This window comes from Oncorhynchus masou, chromosome 21 (genome assembly GCF_036934945.1).
Source record: "Oncorhynchus masou masou isolate Uvic2021 chromosome 21, UVic_Omas_1.1, whole genome shotgun sequence".
NCBI classification, from domain to species: Eukaryota; Metazoa; Chordata; class Actinopteri; order Salmoniformes; family Salmonidae; genus Oncorhynchus; species Oncorhynchus masou.
Genome location: NC_088232.1, coordinates 39511553 through 39535050, shown reverse-complemented (window position 1 = coordinate 39535050; position 23498 = coordinate 39511553). Strand labels below are relative to the sequence as shown.

Below are 23498 nucleotides of genomic sequence, written 5' to 3'. Positions count from 1 at the left end.
TAGGCCCACCCACGAGCAAACAAACACAGGCCGTGCATCCTGCATTCACTGAACAACCCTATCAACCCCGTCACAAAGGACTGAATACTTGAGGCTAAGCACCCCATAGACAGGGCAGGAGCTAGCACCAATCACAGGAAGTTTATGGTGTTCAGTTTCACATCACTGACTGACTGGCTCCACGGAAGACACTCAGTACAAAGGAAATGGGAGAGGAACCATAGAAACGTGAAGGGCCCAGTGAATTAATGTGTGATCAACTTGTACACTAACAGTTATCTTGTAAAATAACCAACTTCACAGCCACATCATGTGTGCATGGGAATTGTAAAGAGTTGATTGATAGCAATTTCACAGTGGGTGTTCCACCCTCCGGCACGCTTTCTCACAAAAACACACCACTCTAGTTTTATATTAGATGTTTGGGTACCTGCACAGGCATCATGGAGACTTGTTGGATGAAGGCCTTTTGTTGGGTCTGTTGGGAATTAGTGGCTGCCATGGGTTCAGCGCTAACAGCCTGGCTCACCACTTCCTTCACTGGCTCTGGTGCATTTTTGGCTGCTTCCCACTCTACAGTTAAGAAACACAGAGGGGGTTAGAGAAGAAAATTCACTGTATGACAGTCACATTTACTTTGACCTGCTGGGCTGCATCTCTCCAGTACTATATTTATCCGTGGGACTTCCTACTCTGATAAACTCCAAATAACCAAACGGCATTAAATATTTGTGGTTGGTGTTCAGAGAGTTAATTTGAGTGTGTGACGCCTGTTTATGAGTGAGCAGTAGTGTTGGGCTTGTAATTCCTGTGCCTGTGTATGTCTTTTGTTTGTATATATATATGAGTAAGCAGTAGTGTTGGGCTTGTAATTCCTGTGCCTGTCTAGTGTGTATGTCTTTTGTTTGTATATATGAGTGAGCATGAGGATGTTTCTCAAAATGCATACTAGGGTCGGAGTATGAGTCCACATCAAAGTATGTGAAACTGTGCGCTATTTGGACGCGTACTCCGTTGGTAAGTATTTTGAAGCATGCATCGATGCAAGCTTCAACTGAAAGTATCCACAGAAATATGATGCACCATGTAAAAAAACAACACAACATTTATTGAAATCAATGGCGGCCATTATTTAAGCTGAAGTGAGAAAATAAACTGACTGAATTAAATGTTGCCCATTCACATCTCATATGTTGCCTGACTACAATATTTTATTTTGATACATTAATACATACTCTGTTCATTTTGGCATGTTTAGCTGCCTACAATACCCACTGTCGAGTGCATAGAACGCAAGCCCAAGTTAATAGGGTTAATGTTTACTGGTTAGCTACTACTGTTAGCTGGCTTGATAGCCACAATGAATGACCTTGTATGGCATTAGTTTTAAATCATTTTTGCCTGTTAAACTATCTGGTTAGTTTGATTATTACGATTCACATCTAGCTAGCTGATAGCTTTGTGTATATCTTGTGTCGTCTCTATTGATGCCATTGTCCTGGCCGGAAGAAGGTCCAGTGAATGGAGAGGTGCAGCGTGAGGTAATACAGTAGTGAATGTTTTATGCATTCTCAAGAGAATGTCCTCTGAGAATGCACTCGGAGCATGAGTGTGGTGCACGGTAGTATGCATATTGAGAAACACCCGTAGTGTTAATTTCTGTGTGTGCCTGTGTCCTTTGCTGCGTCTGCTCACCGGCGTTGACAGTCTCCTGGTCGATCATGCCTCCCTCAGCGAAGCCATCCAGGTCGTCCAGCTTGACCTTCTCCCAGGGGATGTAGGTGACCCCCAGGTCCATGTCCCACAACTGCTTATACTCCTGCTTCACTCCCTTATTCAGCGCCCAAGCGATCTGAACACAAATGTCAGCGGATACATGAAAGAGCAGCAATATCAAGAGTATTTAAGTAGAAACAGGAGAGTAGGAAATATGTCATGGCTGGGTTGCTATGAGGTCAGTGGTATGCTTAGCGAGCCACCCAAGAGATTTGAAAACATTAACACACACAGAGGACATACCCTAACCGCAGTGAAGTGGCAATCACATCACGCCAGACTTTACCTTAATGACCTTGGAGACGATCTTGTGTGAACCAGTGCTGAGTTTCTGTCTGGCTTGGTAGGCATCCTGTCTGTGGACCATACAGATGTAGGCACAGCCACGTGGAGGGATCATCTATAGAAGGAGAGTGAGAAAGGGATGTACAGAAAGACAGATGGTCAGAACTTGCTAATGAGAAATGCCTGGCCTGGCTTAAAGAGCAACGGGTGAGTCCTTTAAAGTGGACTGTCAAGATAATAAATATTTCCCTCCGGTCAGAGGTGACAGAGCTTGCGTACCCACATAATGAGCACCAGTTAATGAAGTCAAGCTCAGACAGACAGCGAGTGCTCTACTTACATTGATAGACTCAATCTGACCAAACTCTTCAAACAGATTGGTGAGGTCCTGCGGAGTGGCCTTCTTGTCTACCTGTCCCACCCACAGAGTGGTGCTGCACACTGGGGACACACAGAAGAGATGGAGGCTTAGAACACATTTAAGGTACCAAGGATGATAAACAGTAAAAGGAGATTGGAGTTTGGAGATTTTCATGAGTAGTGATACACTAACACATTAAAAGGTCAGTGAAGCGCTAATCGGGGGCTGGTAGGGGTAGGCAACAACATCTCCACTCCGCTTCCAACTCAATCATCAAGTTTGCGGACGACACAACAGTGGTAGGCTTGATTACCAACAACGACGAGACGGCCTACAGGGAGGAGGTGAGGGCCCTCGGAGTGTGGTGTCAGGAAAATAACCTCACACTCAACATCAACAAAACTAAGGAGATGATTGTGGACTTCAGGAAATAGCAGAGGGAACACCCCCTATCCACATCGATGGAACAGTAGTGGAGAGGGTAGTACGTTTTAAGTTCCTCGGCATACACATCACAGACAAACTGAATTGGTCCACCCACACAGACAGCATCGTGAAGAAGGCACAGCAGCGCCTCTTCAACCTCAGGAGGCTGAAGAAATTTGGCTTGTCACCAAAAGCACTCACAAACTTCTACAGATGCACAATCGAGAGGATCCTGGCGGGCTGTGTCACCGCCTGGTACGGCAACTGCTCCGCCCACAACCGTAAGGCTGTCCAGAGGCTAGTGAGGTCTGCACAACGCATCACCGGGGGCAAACTACCTGCCCTCCAGGACACCTACACCACCCGATGTTACAGGAAGGTCATAAAGATCATCAAGGAAAACAACCACCCGAGCCACTGCCTGTTCACCCCACTATCATCCAGAAGGCGAGGTCAGTACAGGTGCATCAAAGCTGGGACCGAGAGACTGAAAAACAGCTTCTATCTCAAGGCCATCAGACTGTTAAACAGCCACCACTAACATTGAGTGGCTGCTGCCAACACACCGACTCAACTCCAGCCACTTTAATAATGGGAATTGATGGGAAAGGATGTAAAATATATCACTAGCCACTTTAAACAATGCTACCTACAGTGCCTTGCGAAAGTATTCGGCCCCCTTGAACTTTGCGACCTTTTGCCACATTTCAGACTTCAAACATAAAGATATAAAACTGTATTTTTTTGTGAAGAATCAACAACAAGTGGGACACAATCATGAAGTGGAACGACATTTATTGGATATTTCAAACTTTTTTAACAAATCAAAAACTGAAAAAATTGGGCGTGCAAAATTATTCAGCCCCCTTCAAAGTTAATACTTTGTAGCGCCACCTTTTGCTGCGATTACAGCTGTAAGTCGCTTGGGGTATGTCTCTATCAGTTTTGCACATCGAGAGACTGAAATGTTTTCCCATTCCTCCTTGCAAAACAGCTCGAGCTCAGTGAGGTTGGATGGAGAGCATTGTTTAACAGCAGTTTTCAGTTCTTTCCACAGATTCTCGATTGGATTCAGGTCTGGACTTTGACTTGGCCATTCTAACACCTGGATATGTTTATTTTTGAACCATTCCATTGTAGATTTTGATTTATGTTTTTGATCATTGTCTTGTTGGAAGACAAATCTCCGTCCCAGTCTCAGGTCTTTTGCAGACTCCATCAGGTTCTTCCAGAATGGTCCTGTATTTGGATCCATCCATCTTCCCATCAATTTTAACCATCTTCCCTGTCCCTGCTGAAGAAAAGCAGGCCCAAACCATGATGCTGCCACCACCATGTTTGACAGTGGGGATGGTGTGTTCATTGTGATGAGCAGTGTTGCTTTTACGCCAAACATAACGTTTTGCATTGTTGCCAAAAAGTTCAATTTTGGTTTCATCTGACCAGAGCACCTTCTTCCACATGTTTGGTGTGTCTCCCAGGTGGCTTGTGGCAAACTTTAAATGACACTTTTTATGGATATCTTTAAGAAATGGCTTTTTTCTTGCCACTTCCATAAAGGCCAGATTTGTGCAATATATGACTGATTGTTGTCCTATGGACAGAGTCTCCCACCTCAGCTGTAGATCTCTGCAGTTCATCCAGAGTGATCATGGGCCTCTTGGCTGCATCTCTGATCAGTCTTCTCCTTGTATGAGCTGAAAGTTTAGAGGGACGGCCAGGTCTTGGTAGATTTGCAGTGGTCTGATACTCCTTCCATTTCAATATTATCGCTTGCACAGTGCTCCTTGGGATGTTTAAAGCTTGGGAAATCTTTTTGTATTCAAATCCGGCTTTAAACTTCTTCACAACAGTATCTCGGACCTGCCTGGTGTGTTCCTTGTTCTTCATGATGCTCTCTGCGCTTTTAACGGACCTCTGAGACTATCACAGTGCAGGTGCATTTATACGGAGACTTGATTACACACAGGTGGATTGTATTTATCATCATTAGTCATTTAGGTCAACATTGGATCATTCAGAGATCCTCACTGAACTTCTGGAGAGAGTTTGCTGCACTGAAAAGTAAAGGGGCTGAATAATTTTGCACACCCAATTTTTCAGTTTTTGATTTGTTAAAAAAGTTTGAAATATCCAATAAATGTCGTTCCACTTCATGATTGTGTCCCACTTGTTGTTGATTCTTCATAAAAAAATACAGTTTTATATCTTTATGTTTGAAGCCTGAAATGTGGCAAAAGGTCGCAAAGTTCAAGGGGGCCGAATACCTTCGCAAGGCACTGTAATATAATGTTTACATACCCTACATTATTCATCTCATATGTATACGTATATACTGTACTCTATCATCTACTGCATCTTTATGTAATACATGTATCACTAGCCACTTTAACTATGCCACTTTGTTTACATACTCATCTCATATGTATATACTGTACTCGATACCATCTACTGTATCTTGCCTATGCTGCTCTGTACCATCACACATTCATATATCTTTATGTACATATTCTTTATCCCCTTACACTTGTGTGTATAAGACAGTAGTTTTGGAATTGTTAGTTAGATTACTTCTTGGTTACTACTGCATTGTCGGAACTAGAAGCACAAGCATTTTCGCTACACTCGCATTAACATCTGCTAACCATGTGTATGTGACAAATAAAATTTGATTTATTACCACTGAGAAACTTGGATCGGATTGGAGGCAGTCCTTTTTTCTGACGCTCTTTCTCTAGCTCGCGGGCGTGTCTCTCGCTGGAGTAGGACCGCGACAACTTCCTCTTCCGTTCTCTGGAGCGTGACCGCGATCGCTTGCGATGTTTCCGTTTCCGAGAGCCTGACCGTGATCTGGACCGTCTCTTCCTGGGAGATCTAGAGTAGAGGGTTATTTTGAAGGTAGTTTGATGCCAGCAGTTGTGGTAAAATCAACATGCGCCTCTACAAGGTGTCTCAAGATGCCTTGTGGACGCTTTCTCTCAGAATGGGTCCTTAGACTCACCTCGATCGTGACCTGGACCGTGTTCTTGACTGTATGTCAATCGTCTTGGACTTCTTGTCCTCTGGCTCGAAGATCTCTTCGTCCATCTCTGGCCCGTCATCCAGGTCCATGTCCATGTCCTATAACACAGACATCATTACAACAGAGCTCCACTTACAAATACAACTACCACAGAGCTCTACTTACAAATACAACTACCACAGAGCTCTACTTACAAATACAACTACCACAGAGCTCTACTTACAAATACAACTACCACAGAGCTCTTACAATTGCAGTTATATATCTGTTTTAGTCACAGAGAAGTTCATGAGTCAGTGAGGGAAGAAAGGCTTACCTGCTGCTGGTTTTCAATGGAGTCATCAATCTTGTTGTCTGGCTCCGGGTGATGCGATTGGCTGCTGCTCTGCTGGGATGTGTTCTCAGACCCAAAGATTCCATCCTGATAAATACCGGATTGGTTAGTGTCCTAGCTACTTTCCTCACAATGGTCTCAAGAGACGAATGTATTTGAAATTAGTAGGAAATTAAACAGGTAGGGGTTCGGAAAGGAACCAGGGCAGCTTTGTTTTGGGAAGTCAATTTCTGTGCTTATAGAGGTGATGTATAGCAACCTTCTGCTGGTGCTGCTAGTGCTCCGGTATGGATAGGGTGGGCCGTAAAGGAAGGGACTAAGGGTGTCTGTGAAGGTGTGTGTTGTGTAGGCACCTTCTGCTGGTGCTGCTAGTGCTCCGGTATGGATAGGGTGGGCCGTAAAGGAAGGGACTAAGGGTGTCTGTGAAGGTGTGTGTTGTGTAGGCACCTTCTGCTGGTGCTGCTAGTGCTCCGGTATGGATAGGGTGGGCCGTAAAGGAAGGGACTCAGGGTGTCTGTGAAGGTGTGTGTTGTGTAGGTACCTTCTGCTGGTGCTGCTGGTGCTCCATGAGCTGCTTCTGTAACTGCTCTAGGTTCTGCTGCTGCAGCTGCTCTGCCAGCTGGTGGAAGATGGAGTCAGACACCATGGGCCTGGAGGGAAACAGGGAGACAGACAGGGGTCAAGAGTTCAGTTAACTGCTGTGCGTCACACAGGTAGTTTGGAGTGAAAGTCCATACACAGAACCTGTGACATATTCCGCAGAGTCTCAGATTTGTAGATTAAAAAAACATGCTTACATCTGGGATGATTGCGAGTCCTTTTTGGATTCTTCAGAGCGTTCTGAATCATTCCCAAAGTCAAAATGACCCAACATTTTCTGCAACAAATGGAGAAAGACAATTGTCGTTAAAATATAGATTTGAGAATCACACGTAGTAGAAGATAGTTACCAACATCACACAAAACACACACAAATGCACATTAACAATTTTTAAAAATGTACCCTTAATATCACGGGGACTTACTTCCACTCCATTTCTGTGTCTGTGTCCTTGATTCCTCACCTTGTTGAAGGAGGAAACCCTCTGGTCCAGGGGGTTGAGGTGCATGGGGTTGGCTGAGGCGGCAGCAGTGAGCTGGGCCGTCAGGGCCTGCAGCTGGACCACCAGGCCTGCATCCAGCGCCTGCAGCAGAGACGGCTGGGGCTTCTGCTGCTGCATCTGCAGACTCTGCACCAGCTGCTGGAGCTGTCACACAGATAAAGACAGCCATAGAGAATGATGCACAAAAAGTCTACAGTTGGTCATTTGGAAAGGAAGGAGCATCAGAACGGTCAGAACACAGACTCAACAAGTGTAAAAGTCAAAACAAAACCAAAGATGCAAAGAGCCATTCAGTGTCATTCTCTGAGCTTCAAATTTGATGTTGAGTTAAATTGACTGTTTGAGGACCATGGATCTTCTATATACTGACCTGTTGTCCCTGTGGACTCTGCAGGATCTGGGCTACAGCAGCTACAGTGTCTGTGTTGGAAAACTGAGACGCCCAGTCAGGCAGACTGGACACGATGTTGGCTGGAGTGGCCGGGGTCGCTGGGGTACCTGGACACAAACAGAGAAAATCCATAATGAGAAATCAATATGAATAATACAACAAACATCTACAATTGAAGTTGATTAGAGAGCAATGCCTGGTCACAAAAAAGGCCTCAGAACATTATGTCAGTTCAGGAGAAGGACTATTTCGCCACCAGGTGTCAGTATAGAGCTGTATGTGTATGCATGTTATATGTTGGGTGACTGACCAGGCGTAGCGTTGTTGACCGGAGCATCCCTGCTGGTCATGACAGGGGTGACACTGGGAGGGGGTAGTCCTGCAGCCATGTCCAGCAGCGGCTGGATGATGTCACTCTTGAAGACAGCGTTCTTCTGCCACAGGTTGAGGACTCTGACAATCTTACTCTGGAACACAACGGAAGGAAGATCACAGACTGACACACACAACCACTCAATCAAAACAAGACCACTGCAGCGAATGAGTCACTGCCTAAAAAGTTGATGCTGTATACTCTACAAATGTGGAGTATTAAAATAGTATATTCATTGATTTCATTCCCCACTGACACTGAATAATAACGTTTTTCAAACAATGCTACAGATCAGATCTTTCACTAACAACAACAGAGGATGTGTTGTCAAAGGTAGAATAGAAGGTGGTAAACTAGAACAGTGTTTCTGAATAGAGAAACCAGAGAGCCGGCTCTGTTCCCACTGTGACCCACCTTGTCATCTGAGGGGCAGCGGTAGAGGTGCTGGAAGGTTCCGATTATGTTTTTGCTGAAGCGCGGGGCGAACACATCCTTGTCCTGGCCAAACTGGTGTCGTGACTGCCGCACGATGGAGTCCATGACGTACAGGCCTGGGACCTTGTACTCTGGCTTGCACTGGATTGCACAAAACAAGGTGAGCGTTTAGCATCTCTGTGGTGATGGGCAAATGAGTGGCAAACAATTTCAAAACATGATTTGTATTCTACTTGACTCAGTTTGACTGGTGAAACCAAAATAAACTCACTTTCTGAACGAACTTCTCCACGCTCTGGACAACATGTTTGTAGTACTGAAAGAGAAGAAACACAAGAAAAGACATTGTGATACTCCACCAAAACTACAACCACAGCATCCCTGGAGACAAAGACCCGAAACTGGTCAAAGATGGCGGTTATAGCATTAGCAACAGCAGTATGTGAAACCATGAGCAATTCCATCATGTCAAGTGACACAAACAAAATCACATAACACGGAAGTATCCACATTAGAGCTGCTTTACTCCATCATCTGAGTCATCAAGCATTTTGTGAAATACTGAAATACTTTGAGATAAATCTAATTCCAACACAAAAACAAAACAATTGACGGGGAATTAAATTAATTTCATGTTTTTCTTTCTAACAATGATATGAATAGACTTATATGTTTGGATGTCTCAGCCTAGTTGTTTCTCACTCCTTGAAAGGGAAAACACTGGAGAGCACTGGAGAACACTGGAGACCCCAATAACTTGATTTTTTGCATAGAGTGAATCAGTTATCTAATGACCACAGCTCGAAAAATATTGGCATTGGCATTGACTCAATGCAATATTTTTTTATTTTTTACCTTTATTTTACTAGGCAAGTCAGTTAAGAACAAATTCTTATTTTCAATGACGGCCTAGGAACAGTGGGTTAACTGCTTGTTCAGGGGCAGAACGACAGATTTGTACCTTTTCAGCTCGGGGATTCGAACTTGCAACCTTTCGGTTACTAGTCCAACGCTCTAACCACTAGGCTACCCTGCCGCCCCATGCACTGTTACAAAATGAATTCCTTTGCATTCAAGCCATGTTCTCAGCTGCCTTCTGCCAGATTACAGAGTAATCGATTCCTTTGATTAATTGTTGCTGTAGCATTTAAGCTATATCCTGGTAACATGGGAAGGAGAGATGGGGACTACAAACACTTTTGGGATGACTCAAGTATGGCGAGTGGTAGGCAATGTAGCATGTGTAATTGAAGACTCCACAGAACGTAGGTTATTGGGCAGGATCATTTCACAGGAATTATCACACCACAAAAAGAGAGAAGAAAATAATAATGGAGAGAATAGAAACAGATTTTGGGCCATTAGCAAATAATAGAGATATTAACATCATTATTGGTTTGAACTAATGAGTATTTCTAATTGATTGTAATAGATTACTGCCAACTCATGATGCACTACACCTGTCCCTTCACAGCAAGTGGTGTGTTTACTGCAGTGCTGCTGGGATCAAAATATGTAGGAAAGCATTTACATTTTAGTCATTTTGCAGACGCCCTTATCCAGAGCAACTTACAGTAGTGAGCGCATACATTTTCATACCTTTTTCCCCCATTCTGGTCCGCCGTGGGAATCAAACCTACAACCCTGGCGTTGCAAGCACCATGCTCTACCAACTGAGCTACATGTGCACAACTACTGTGCTTCTGGCCAATAGGAATCAATAATACAGTGTGCATCAGTGAACGCCCCCTGTGTAAAGACATTGTGATGTCTGTCTTACACACAATGTCTTTACACACACAGTAGCATTTTTACCCATCTTATTACAGACTAAAAAAGTATATAGTGCAACATTTATTTCATAAGTGAAAGCTCTCAATAGCTTGTATGAGGGCAAAAACAAGTGATTCAAACATGCAATCGCATCAAGTCAAAGTGGACCACAGGGCTATATGGGATAACTGGGGTCATGAGACCAGCACTAGAACTGCCAGCATGTGGCGCTAAAGTTGCCTTATTTCTCCAGATCACAGTAGGGAGTACAGACTACTCTATGGTACTATACTGTACAAGAATATAAACACCACATGTAAAGTTTTGGTCCCATGTCTCATGAGAAGAAATAAAATGTTCCACATGCACAAAATGCTTATTTCCCTCAATTATTTTGCACAAATGTATTTACATCCCTGCAGTGGTGTAAAGTACTTAACTTCTTCGATATAGGGGGCGCTCTTAATTTTTGGATAAAAAAACGTTCCCGTTTTAAACAAGATATTTTGTCACGAAAAGATGCTCGACTATGCATATAATTGACAGCTTTGGAAAGAAAACACTCTGACGTTTCCAAAACTACAAAGGTATTGTCTGTGAGTGCCACAGAACTAATGCTACAGACGAAACCAAGATGAAATTTCATACAGGAAGTGCCCCAGATTTTGAATGCGCTGTGTTCCAATGTCTCCTTATATAGCTGTGAATGCGCCAGGAATGAGCCTACATTTTCTGTCGTTTCCCCAAGGTGTCTGCAGCATTGTGACGTATTTGTAGGCATATCATTGGAAGATTGACCATAAGAGACTACATTTACCAGGTGTCCGCTTGGTGTACTCCGTTGAAATTATTGTGCAAATCTCCAGCTGCGTGCACTTTTCCATTTGGTTCAGAGGAGAAAGGCAACTGCCACGAATGATTTATCATCGAATAGATATGTGAAAAACACCTTGAGGATTGATTCTAAACAACGTTTGCCATGTTTCTGTCGATATTATGGAGTTAATTTGGAAAAAAGTTCGGCGTTGTAATGACTGAATTTTCGGGGGGTTTTCTTAGCCAAACGTGATGAACAAAGCAGAGCGATTTCTCCTACACAAATAATCTTTTTGGAAAAACTGAACATTTGCTATCTAACTAAGAGTCCTCATTGAAAACATCCGAAGTTCTTCAAGGTAAATGATTTTATTTGAATGCTTTTCTTGTTTTTGTGAAAATGTTGCCTGCTGAATGCTAGGCTTAATGCTATGCTAGCTATCAATGCTCTTACACAAATGCTTGTGTAGCTATGGTTGAAAAGCATATTTTGAAAATCTGAGATGACAGTGTTGTTAACAAAAGGCTAAGCTTGTGAGCCAATATATTTATTTCATTTCATTTGCAATTTTCATGAATAGTTAACGTTGCGTTATGCTAATGAGCTTGAGGCTATGATTACGCTCCTGATACGGGATTGCTCGACGCTAGACGTTAAGTAAAAATACTTAAAAAATACTACTTAAGTAGCTTTTTGGGGTATCTGTACTCTACGTTACTATTTAATATTTTTTCCAACTTTTACTTTACTACATTCCTAAAGAAAATAATGTATTTTTTACGCCATACATTTTCCCTGACACCCAAAAGTACTCATTACATTTTGACAGGAAAATAGTCCAATTCACACAATTATCAAGAGAACATCCCTTGTTATCCCTACTGCCTTTAATCTGGAGGACTCAATAAACATAGATGCTTCGTTTATAAATTATGTCTGAGTGTTGGAGTGTGCCCCTGGCTATCCATAAAAAAAACATGTATTGTGCCATTTGGTTTGCTTAATATAAGGAATCTTAAATGGTTTATACTTTTACTTTTGATACTTAAGTACATTTGAGCAATTCCGTTTACTTTTGATACTTAAGTATATTTAAAACCAAATACTTTTAGACTTTTTCCACCACTGCACCCCTGTTAATGAGCATGTCTCCTTTGCCAAGATAATCCATCCACCTGAAAGGTGTGGCATATCAAGAAGCTGATTAAACAGGTGCGCCTTGTGCTGGGGACAATAAAAGGTCACTTTAAAAGGTGCAGCTTTGTTTGTTATATTTTTTTCAGTATAATTCAGACTACAGTTTATCACTGTAAGACAAAATTACCTCAACAGGTTGTCTATACTTTGAGAAACATGTATAACACTGTCGGCACTTTGGGCACAAAGGTGCTATAACAAAGTGGCAAATAATTAATACTTGGATACCTTGTCCTGCATGTTGTTCTTAGTTAGAGCTAGTAGGTTTATACCGCACTGTGAGATCATCTCCAAGATTGTGACAGCAAATAAATATCTCAGTAACCTGCACACATTCCACAACCAAGTTCACATCCATTCCCAGAGCTGCGAGACATCCTATTACAATAATTTGGCCTAATATTTGGTTGGTTGGTTTCACTTGCTAAAAAAGACACAGAGGCACACATATTTTAAAAAGACTTGGAACATCACAGAATAATAAAAAAAAATACATTAAATGCATAAGAACAGAGAGTGGAATTCCCAACAGGGTAGCCATGGAGAATAGCTAGGCTACATTGAGGGAGGGCTTTGAATGGGACAGAATGCAAGTATCGCAAAATTGAGACAGACACTCCTCACAGCTGCTAAATAACAATTCAGCTATATGATTGAGGTATGTTGTTAAACTACAATCTCCATAGCCCATTAAAACATTGAAATAACTGCAAACCAATGAAGCAGATAACATGTAGGCTGGATGAGCTCATAGCTCCATCTGAAACTGGTTCAGTGTCAGTGAGCCTGAGGGGGAGATGGCTACAATCACCTCAGCAACGCAACATACAGTGAGAAAGTTATGAAAATGAGTTTAGTTTAAGCTTTAATGATTGTATGGAATGTAAAAATTACATTTGTTTTGGTCAATCCTGCCAATGTTTCTTGTACTTGGGTTTCTAAACTTGAACTTGGGTTTTCAAAACTTTGATACATAATGCAATGCAAACACAGTATGGCTGGGATTTGCCAGGGACCTCACGATACAATATTATCACGATAATTAGGTGCCGATACCATATGAATTGCGATTGTCACAATAGTATATGTATTGCGATTTGATACTGTGATTTTATTGCGATTTGCTGTTCCAAACATATTGCTCACCATGTCTGCTGTAGAGGTACAAGTGAGAGCCATGAGAAAACAAGTTTTGATCCCTATTTAAAAAGATGGCGAACAGGCTATGCAAAGTTTTGGCGCAGGTACAGCCAGCTAGAGCAAAAGTAATATTGCGATAATATCAAAATGAATTATCTTGTAAAAAATAATATATCCCGATATGTAACCGCATCGATGTATTCCCCCATCACTACAACACAGTAAGGCTGCATTTATATGGGCAGACCAATTGTGATCTTTTTTTCCACTAATTGGTCTTTTGAGCAATCGGATCAGCTCCGAAAAAGATCTGACGTGATTGGTCAAAAAAACAATTCATGAGGGGACTCCCGAGTGGCGCAGCGGTCTAAGGCACTGCAGTGCTTGAGGCGTCGCTACAGATCCATGTTCAATCCCAGGATGTGTCACAGCCGGCCATGACCGGGAGACCCATGAGGTGGCGCACAATTGGCTCAGAGACCCATGAGGCGGCGCACAATTGGCTCGGCGTCGTCCGGGTTAGGCCAGCTGGAATGTCCTTCTCCCATCGCGCTCTAACAACTCCTGTGGCGGGCCGGGTGCATATGCACGCTGACACGGTCACCAGTTGTAAGGTGTTTCCTCCGACACATTGGTGAACGTGGTTAAGTGACCAGTGTGTCAAGGAGCAGTGGCAGAGTTGTGTTTCGGAGACGCATGGCTCCCGACCTTTGCCTCTCCCGAGTCCGTACGGGAGTTGCAGCAATGGGACAAGACTGTAACTACCAATTGGATATCACAAAATTGTGGGAAAAAAGTATTATTAATGGAAAAAATATCCAAATTGGGCTGCCTATGTAAATGCAGCCTAAGAGTTGTTTTTCACTCCCTAAGTTGCTTTCAGTCAAGTATTGTAGCACAAGCAGGACACAATGTAGGCTAGTGTGGAGCAACAAACTCCCATATATTTAGCCCAGGCTATCATCATGTTCTAGGAATAAATCACATTCTCAAAATGGCTGAATGCCAACTTCCAATTCACACAATTCAAACATTTGCAAAACATCTTCCACTAAAATCAATGCATGGTTTATGCAAAGGTTCAGCTTCTGTGTGCATTAAGTTTGGAAAAGCAAGGCCTTATCTTTCGTTGGAAATCTGGACAAACTGGGTTACATTTAGTAATTGTAACCCCTTGAGAATAGCCCTACAGTAAGGTCAAAATATTCATTCAAATGTTATGGTCATAGAATTTGATGCAACATGAGACTCTTTTTCACTCTCTGTGGGCCTGTGTATGATTCTGGCTGGAGTGATGCCCCCAAGTTAAGACCGAGGCTAGGGGGAGAGATCTCGTGTCAAATGTCATGATGACATTTATTCAAGTTCAACAGACTTCAATCTTGGTACACATTTATTTTTGAAGACATGAGCAGGACTGGGTTGACTAGTAAACATAAATGAATGTCATTAACCAAATGAAACACACTAATGGAAAGTATTACTGTGTTATTCACAACTGACCTATTATGCCGAGCAGAAATATAATACAATTATATCTGAACACAAAGTAAAGTTTTTCAAAGAAAACAAAATAGAGCCCATGCTATATGTCAACATTCAGACAATACAGCTGGTCAAGCCAAAGGGACAAGGACACACAGGAAGAGGTTTCGCGGAGGTCACATGGGGTCAACTGGGGTACGGACGTAACAACCAAAGTACCTTTGGCACCGATTACAGCTGTGAGTCTTTCTGGGTCTCTAAGAGCTTTCCACACCTGGATTGTGCAACATTTGCCCATTATTATTTTTGAAATTCTTCAAGCTTTGTCAAATTGGTTGTTGATCATTGCTTGACAACCATTTTCATGTCTTGCCATAGATTTTCAAGCAGATTTAAGTCAAAACTGTAACCCGGGCCACTCAGGAACATTCACTGTCTTCTTGGTAGGCAGCTCCAGTGTAGATTTAGCCTTGTGTTTTAAGTTATTGTCTTGCTGAAAGGTGAATCCATCTCCCAGTGTCTGGTGGAAAGCAGACTAAACCAGGTTTTCGTCTCGGATTTTGCCTGTGCTAAGCTCCATTACGTCATTTTTTTTAGTTAATTGCCTCTGACAAATTCTTTGCAGTTTTACTTTCATGCCTTGTCGCAAACAGGACACATGTTTTGGAATATTTTAATTCTGTTCAGTCTTCCTTCATTTCCCTTGTCAATTAGGTTAGTATGGTGCAATAACTACAATGTTGTTGATCCATCCTTGTTTTATCCTATCACAACCATTAAACTCTGTTTTAAAGTCACCATTTCACCATAGTGAAATCCCTGAGAGGTTTCCTTCCTCTCCGGCAACTGAGTTAGGAAGGACACCTGTATCTATGACATTAATTTTATATTCATCACAAAATCTGGACGGGAGCCATATAATCCAACAACAAAAAGTTCAACTATGTGTGTTGTTATTGCTTGAATTTGGGCCAAGTTGAACTGGTTCCAATGGAGTCAGGGAGTATATTAGAGGTATAGGGAGTAGGGTCATGGGGTAGGGTTGAAGAGAACAGTCAGGGAGTATATTAGAGGTATAGGGAGTAGGGTCATGGGATAGGGCTGAAAAGCAGTCAGGGGGTATATTAGAGGTATAGGGAGTAGGGTCATGGGGTAGGGTTGAAGAGAACAGTCAGGGAGTATATTAGAGGTATAGGGAGTAGGGTCATGGGGTAGGGCTGAAAAGCAGTCAGGGAGTATATTAGAGGTATAGGGAGTAGGGTCATGGGGTAGGGCTGAAAAGCAGTCAGGGAATATATTAGAGGTATAGGGAGTAGGGTCATGGGGTAGGGCTGAAAAGCAGTCAGGGAGTATATTAGAGGTATAGGGAGTAGGGTCATGGGGTAGGGTTGAAGAGCAGTCAGGGAGTATATTAGAGGTATAGGGAGTAGGGTCATGGGGTAGGGTTGAAGAGCAGTCAGGGAGTATATTAGAGGTATAGGGAGTAGGGTCATGGGGTAGGGTTGAAGAGCAGTCAGGGAGTAAATTAGTCAGGGCTTCCCTCAACCCCCCCCTCTTCCCTTGTCAAAGAGGCATGTAATACCTACTCACAGACACACACGCTTTAGCCCTGGCATAGTAGCACTGTCTCCAACCAACAGGCCTGGTAGTAACCTAGTGTTGTGACTGCAGACTGCAGTGACAGTTTGTGACGGGATGACTGCTGTATGACTAGGACACCTCAGTATATGGTGAACCACTCTCTGGGTGGTGGAAGGTCAGTATGTACATGCCTTATGCTAGCATCAAATAGGCTTCCCAAAAATAACATAGTCGCTGTCGTATAACGTTTATTTTGATTGCAGACTTTCTGCATTTATCCCATCAAGTAGCCTGATTTCAGATGTGTCAATGTAAACAGCTCTTCTTGCAAAGCATGTTGACATTTTAAATCAAACTATTGGGGATATATTAATCCAACTATCCACAATAATCATACACAGAGTATACCAAACATTAGGAAAACCTTCCTAATATTGAGTTGCACCCCCCCCCCTTACAACAGCCTAAATTTGTCAGGGCATAGACTCTACAGGGTGTTGAAAACGTTCCACAGGGAATCTCGCCCATGTTGACTTCAATGCTTCCCACAGTTATGTCAAGTTAGCTGGATGTCCTTTGGGTGGTTCCTGATACACACAGGAAACGGTTGAGTGTGAAAAACCCAGAAGCATTGCAATTCTTGACAAAAACCATACCCTGTTCAAAGGCACTTAAATATTTGTCTTGCCCGTTCACCCTCTGAATGGCTCACATACACAATCTATGTATCAATTGTTTCGATGCTTAACAAGCCTTCTTTAACCGGTCTCCTCCCCTTCATATACACTTTGCCAAGAGAAAAATCACCTCACTGTATTTAGCTACAACTGGTAAGCAGTAAATGGTATACTCAAGATGCTTCTCGCTGCAAGGGTTTGTGTGTTTGTGTTTACGTGCTAGAGAGCAAGCGGGACAAGCGCAGGCCTGTATTGAAAGACAGCCAGCTCAAATGCAACATGTAATTCATTTGATAACAGTGAATGAACACTGCCTAAATCATGAATGATTAAAAAAAATGTCATTGTGACAAGAACTGGCTGATCAAGGAGTGGCTCAAGCTCAAATTGTAACACAAGTAAGGCTGTGACGATTATGGAATTTTGGATAAAGATTATAGCTAGTATCTAATTGTCATGCAAATCTCCATGGTTATTTTCACAATTGTCATTTTTGTTGAAAAATGTTTTGAGCTTGTAATGCTCAAAAATGTCCTACAAAATACAGAATAAATACAACACAGCTTTGAAGACACTTGTCTCAAAAACGAATAGTTTTGACTGTTGGCAACTTTAGGAAATTAAGCTTCTCTTCCCAACCCTGCCGTTCTGCTAGAATAATGATTGCCACAAACTTTACTCACTTTATGTAAAAATAAGAAAAACTGCTAATCCGATAAACTAGATCTACTTGAAAATAAAGTACAACCCCCCCTAAAATAACTAAGGTTGTTGCCCATAATTGTTGGTTACATGATTATGTGATAATTGTGCCAGCCCTAACAATTGGCTACATTTCATTGACGCTTTCTCCATCAACTTTCAATTCCAGTCAAAATATCCAGTTTCAATGTTCTCTATATCTTTCCCATTGCATCATATATCTCAAACATGAACAATATTCTAGAAAATATAAATTGATATTCAATTCACTAGGTCTATATCCATACCTTTCATTGACTGTCAAATCATTTTCATATATTCAATGCCAACAAAGCATTCCATGGCAGTACCTGCCAGTATAGTACAGTATCAACAGCATTCCATGGCAGCACCTGCCGGTATAGTACAGTATTAACAGCATTCCAACGTAGCACCTGCCAGTATAGTACAGTATCAACAGCATTCCATGGCAGCACCTGCCAGTATAGTACAGTATCAACAGCATTCCATGGCAGAACCTGCCAGTATAGTACAGTATCAACAGCATTCCATGGCAGAACCTGCCAGTATAGTACAGTATCAACAGCATTCCATGTCAGAACCTGCCAGTATAGTACAGTATCAACAGCATTCCATGGCAGCACCTGCCAGTATAGTACAGTATCAACAACATTCCATGGCAGCACCTGCCAGTATAGTACAGTATTAACAGCATTCCAATGTATCACCTGCCAGTATAGTACAGTATCAACAGCATTCCATGGCAGAACCTGCCAGTATAGTACAGTACCAACAGCATTCCATGGCAGCACCTGCCAGTATAGTACAGTATCAACAGCATTCCATGGCAGCACCTGCCAGTATAGTACGGTACCAATGGCATTCCACGGTAGCACCTGCCAATATAGTACAGTATCAACAGCATTCCATGGCAGCACCTGCTGGTATAGTACGGTACCAATGGCATTCCACGGTAGCACCTGCCAATATAGTACAGTATCAACAGCATTCCATGGCAGCACCTGCCGGTATAGTACGGTACCAAAAGCATTCCATGGCAGCACCTGCCAGTATAGTACAGTACCAATGGCATTCCATGTCAATACCTGCCATTATAGTACAGTCCCAACAGCAATACATGGCAGCACCTGCCAGTATAGTACAGTATCAACAGCATTCCATGGCAGCACCTGCCAGTATAGAACAGTACCAACAGCATTCCATGGCAGCACTTTCCAGTATAGTACAGTACCAACAGTATTCCATGGCAGCACCTGCCAATATAGTACAGTATCAACAGCATTCCATGGCAGCACCTGCCAATATAGTACAGTATCAACAGCATTCCATGGCAGCACCTGCCAGTATAGTACAGTATCAACAGCATTCCATGGCAACACCTGCCAGTATAGTACAGTATCAACAGCATTCCATGGCAGCACCTGCCAGTATAGTACAGTACCAACGGCATTCTATGGCAGCACCTATTGCAGTTAATAGTACAGTATTAACAGCATTCCAACATGGCACCTGACAGTATAGTACAGCATCAGCTGGATTCCTGGATACCTACACAATGCCAAAACCAACACCACACTTCCCACATTACAGGCTGTTACTAGGGGGTGATTTATTTAATTTAACTAGGTAAGTCAGTTAAGACCAAATTCTTATTTACAATTACAGCCTAGGAACAGTGGGTTAACTGCCTTGTTCACCATGTCAGCTCGGGGATTCGATCTAGCAACCTTTCGGTTACTGCCCCAACGCTCTAACCACTAGGCTACCTGCCGCCCCAAATATTTGATATTTGACTGGCAGGTGCTGCCATGGAATGCTGTTGGTACTGTACTATACTGGCAGGTGCTGCCATGGAATACTGTTGATAGTGTACTATACTGGCAGGCGCTGCCACAGAATGCTGTCGATACTGTACTATACTGGCAGGTGCTGCCAAGGAATACTGTTGGTACTGTACTATACTGGCAGGTGCTGCCATGGAATGCTGTTGATACTGTACTATACTGGTAGGTGATATTTGTCTCTGAGATACAGAATCCGTCTTGTTCTCCAGGTGGGATATATGTAGGGTGTGTGAAGAAGGCAGTGTTTCCACTAGGACTTTTTCCAGCAGTGGTGGCAAGGGTAGAGGAGGAGGGGAGCTGCACATTGCTGCTAGTGTTAGCTAGCTGTTCCCATAGACATCCAGTCATTGGGCCAAAATGAATATAGGAGAAACACTGGCAGGGATATGAGGAATAATATACAGGGATATGAGGGATAATATACAGGGATATGAGGGATAATATACAGGGATATGAGGGATAATATACAGGGATATGAGGGATAATATACAGGGATATGAGGGATAATATACAGGGATATGAGGGATAATATACAGGGATATGAGGGATAATATACAGGGATATGAGGGATAATATACAGGGATATGAGGAATAATATACAGGGATATGAGGGATAATATACAGGGATATGAGGGATAATATACAGGGATATGAGGGATAATATACAGGGATATGAGGGATAATATACAGGGATATGAGGGATAATATACAGGGATATGAGGGATAATATACAGGGATATGAGGGATAATATACAGGGATATGAGGGATAATATACAGGGATATGAGGGATAATATACAGGGATATGAGGAATAATATACAGGGATATGAGGGATAATATACAGGGATATGAGGAATAATATACAGGGATATGAGGGATAATATACAGGGATATGAGGGATAATATAGCCTAGTCTTGCCTAGAGCAGTATATTCATAAATCATTTTGTAATGTCAAAAGTCATGGTGTTGTCCATGAACTAAACATCCTATGCTTAACATTTGGAGGGCATCATCTTCATCGGGTGGTATAAACCAACTAGAGGTCGACCGATTAATCGGAATGGCCGATTAATTAGGGCCGATTTCAAGTTTTCATAACAATTGGAAATCTGTATTTTTGTGCACCGATTTTTTTACACCTTTATTTAACTAGGCAAGTTAGTTAAGAACACATTCTTATTTTCAATGACGGCCTAGGAACGGTAGGTTAGCTGCCTTGTTCAGGGGCAGAACGGCAGATTTTTATCTTGTCAGCTTGGGGATTCAATCTTGCAACCTTACGGTTAACTAGTACAGCACTCTAACCACCTGATTACATTGCACTCCACGAGGAGCCTGCCTGTTCCGCGAATGCAGTATGAAGCCACGCTAAGTTGCTAGCTAGCATTAAACTTATCTTATAAAAAACAATCAATCAATCAATCATAATCACTAGTTAACTACACATGGTTGATGATATTACTAGTTTATCTAGCGTGTCCTGCGTTGCATATAATCGTTGCGGTGCGCATTCTCGAAAAAGGACTGTCGTTGCTCCAATGTGTACCTAACCATAAACATCAATGCCTTTCTTAAAATCAATACACAAGTATATATTTTTTAAACCTGCATATTTAGCTAAAAGAAATCCAGGTTAGCAGGCAATATTAATTAACCAGGTGAAATTGTGTCACTTCTCTTGCATTCATTACACACAGAGTCAGTGTATATGCAACAGTTTGGGCCGCCTGGCTCGTTGCGAACTAATTTGCCAGAATTTTACGCAATTATGACATAACATTGAAGGTTGTGCAATGTAACAGGAATATTTAGACTTATGGATGCCACCCGTTAGATAAAATACGGAATGGTTCTGTATTTCACTGGAAGAATAAACATTTTATTTTCGAAATGATAGCTTCCGGATTTGACCATATTAATGAACTTCGGCTTGTATTTCTGTGTGTTATTATGTTATAATTAAGTCTATGATTTGATAGAGTAGTCTGACTGAGCGATGGCAGGCACCAGCATTCATTCAAACAGCACTTTCGTGCGATTGCTAGCAGCTCTTCGCAATGCTTCAAGCATTGCGCTGTTTATGACTTCAAGCCTATCAACTCCCGAGATTAGGCTAGTGTAACCGATGTGAAATGGCTAGCTAGTTAGAGTATGGAATTCACAACTAAATGTTTGCCGGCTCGATATCTTATAACTTAAGTGAATTTTCTAAAATGTGCTAAATTCTCTGCAGTTATGCATTTGGTTTGCTAACTTAGTAGCCTTGCCATCTAATATTAGTTTTGTCTGTGCAACAAACAGTGAGTAGCATTTTGAGTTCCTTGAATAACTTTATGAGCTGGAATGTCTGTCCTGCAAATAGTTTATATCAGAGACTGTATGAAATGTTTGCACGCATTCGTTAGCATTTAGCTAGAATTCGCTATGGGATTTTACATGTACCTGTTATTATTGCTAACATTCGGAGTGAAAATAGCACCCCTTGGGTTCAGTGCTGGTATTAATGAATATCCAGGGATGGCACAGGGTCAGAATGAAGGTATGACGATCTGGATACCACCCAAGCCTAGTGCTGAAGCACAATTTTACTATGGTGTAGGTTATATGAAAGCAATTGGGAGCAGCATATGCAGTGCTTATTCAGCAACATTTTTGAGTAATGAAGCGTATGAATGGCTACAGTCAGCTAATAATTGAAGCAGCCTGAAATGGCTGTGTTGTGTGGAGAGTTCTTATGGAAGAAACTTGACATGACTCATCTGCTGCTCATGCTGTAGCCACTGATTATGCATTTGTTAGAACTATTATGAAGCCGACTAACTTGAGACTTGATAGCTAAACAATTGCTGAACTAATATTCTGCAGCATCACACCAATTAAGAAGAGACCCAAATACATGTTAAATAAATTAACTGACATGTAAGGTTCTTCTCTCAATGCTGCATTCCAATAAAATTCTCTTGCTTATCTTTCAGCCTGAGGAGACTGTTTCAAGTTCTTCAAAACTGCTAAGACTAAACAAACTGACCAAGACTCCCAAGCAAAGAGGCCTCCGCCTACTCTGATCATTGTTGCTGTACTACAATAATTTTGTAGACTACATGTTTCAAGGGTTCAGAGATATTTAGGTCACCTTTGACCCACATTACTCTCAATACTGGCTAATACAACTTCAGCTGTCGGATATTGGCTTACTAAGTATAGGCTCTGACAGTAGCTCATAAATTGAATCTAGCGTACATCAAAACAAGATGTTATATCTGCATCTGAGGCATCAAATATCCTGCCCAAACATATTGTGTGACTGAACATACAACTACAACTTCCATTCAATGCGCCAGGCTTTGGGAATAATACAGAAATTCCCTTGTAAGTGTTTACAATGCCAACATTTATCCATATCTACAGCTGGATGTTTACTGAGGAAGTTGAGCCTTGTGTCAAGGCAGAGCAGCAGTGTGCAAGAGTAGAGCAGTAGAATGCACATCCACAGGAATTTGAAGTGAAAGGCACAGACATTCAGAGTACGTTATTTGTAGGTGCATTGTAGATTTGCAAAAAAACTCCCGCGCACTGCTCTTGCAAAGTATAACTTAATATACTTTGGTTTCGGCCTTTCGACAGTCTTTCGACAGGAGGTAAGAGCTATATGACGACAGGCTCATTGTAATGGCTGGAAGGGAATAATTAAAACAGAGCAAAACGTGGTTTCCATATCTTTGATATACCATTCCAGCCATTACAATGAGCACA

General features: G+C 42.1%; 1 protein-coding gene across 4 annotated transcripts in view; it reads right to left on the bottom strand.

The window, feature by feature from the left end:
• The window catches only part of LOC135508338 (SR-related and CTD-associated factor 8-like), a 43492-nt gene that overhangs the window by 10139 nt on the left and 9855 nt on the right, over positions 1 to 23498 (bottom strand). For 3 of the 4 annotated variants that reach the window (XM_064928447.1, XM_064928449.1, XM_064928450.1), the window contains exons 3-16: positions 8778 to 8822; positions 8486 to 8647; positions 8009 to 8165; positions 7678 to 7805; positions 7230 to 7451; positions 7002 to 7081; positions 6746 to 6854; positions 6187 to 6291; positions 5850 to 5968; positions 5529 to 5722; positions 2402 to 2502; positions 2063 to 2176; positions 1696 to 1852; positions 431 to 573 (exon numbers count right to left, since the gene is read on the bottom strand). In XM_064928447.1, coding sequence (XP_064784519.1) covers positions 431 to 573; positions 1696 to 1852; positions 2063 to 2176; positions 2402 to 2502; positions 5529 to 5722; positions 5850 to 5968; positions 6187 to 6291; positions 6746 to 6854; positions 7002 to 7081; positions 7230 to 7451; positions 7678 to 7805; positions 8009 to 8165; positions 8486 to 8647; positions 8778 to 8822 — 1836 coding nt within the window. The remainder of the gene's footprint in view (positions 1 to 430; positions 574 to 1695; positions 1853 to 2062; positions 2177 to 2401; positions 2503 to 5528; positions 5723 to 5849; positions 5969 to 6186; positions 6292 to 6745; positions 6855 to 7001; positions 7082 to 7229; positions 7452 to 7677; positions 7806 to 8008; positions 8166 to 8485; positions 8648 to 8777; positions 8823 to 23498) is intronic. The other variant, XM_064928448.1, reaches the window with a different exon arrangement.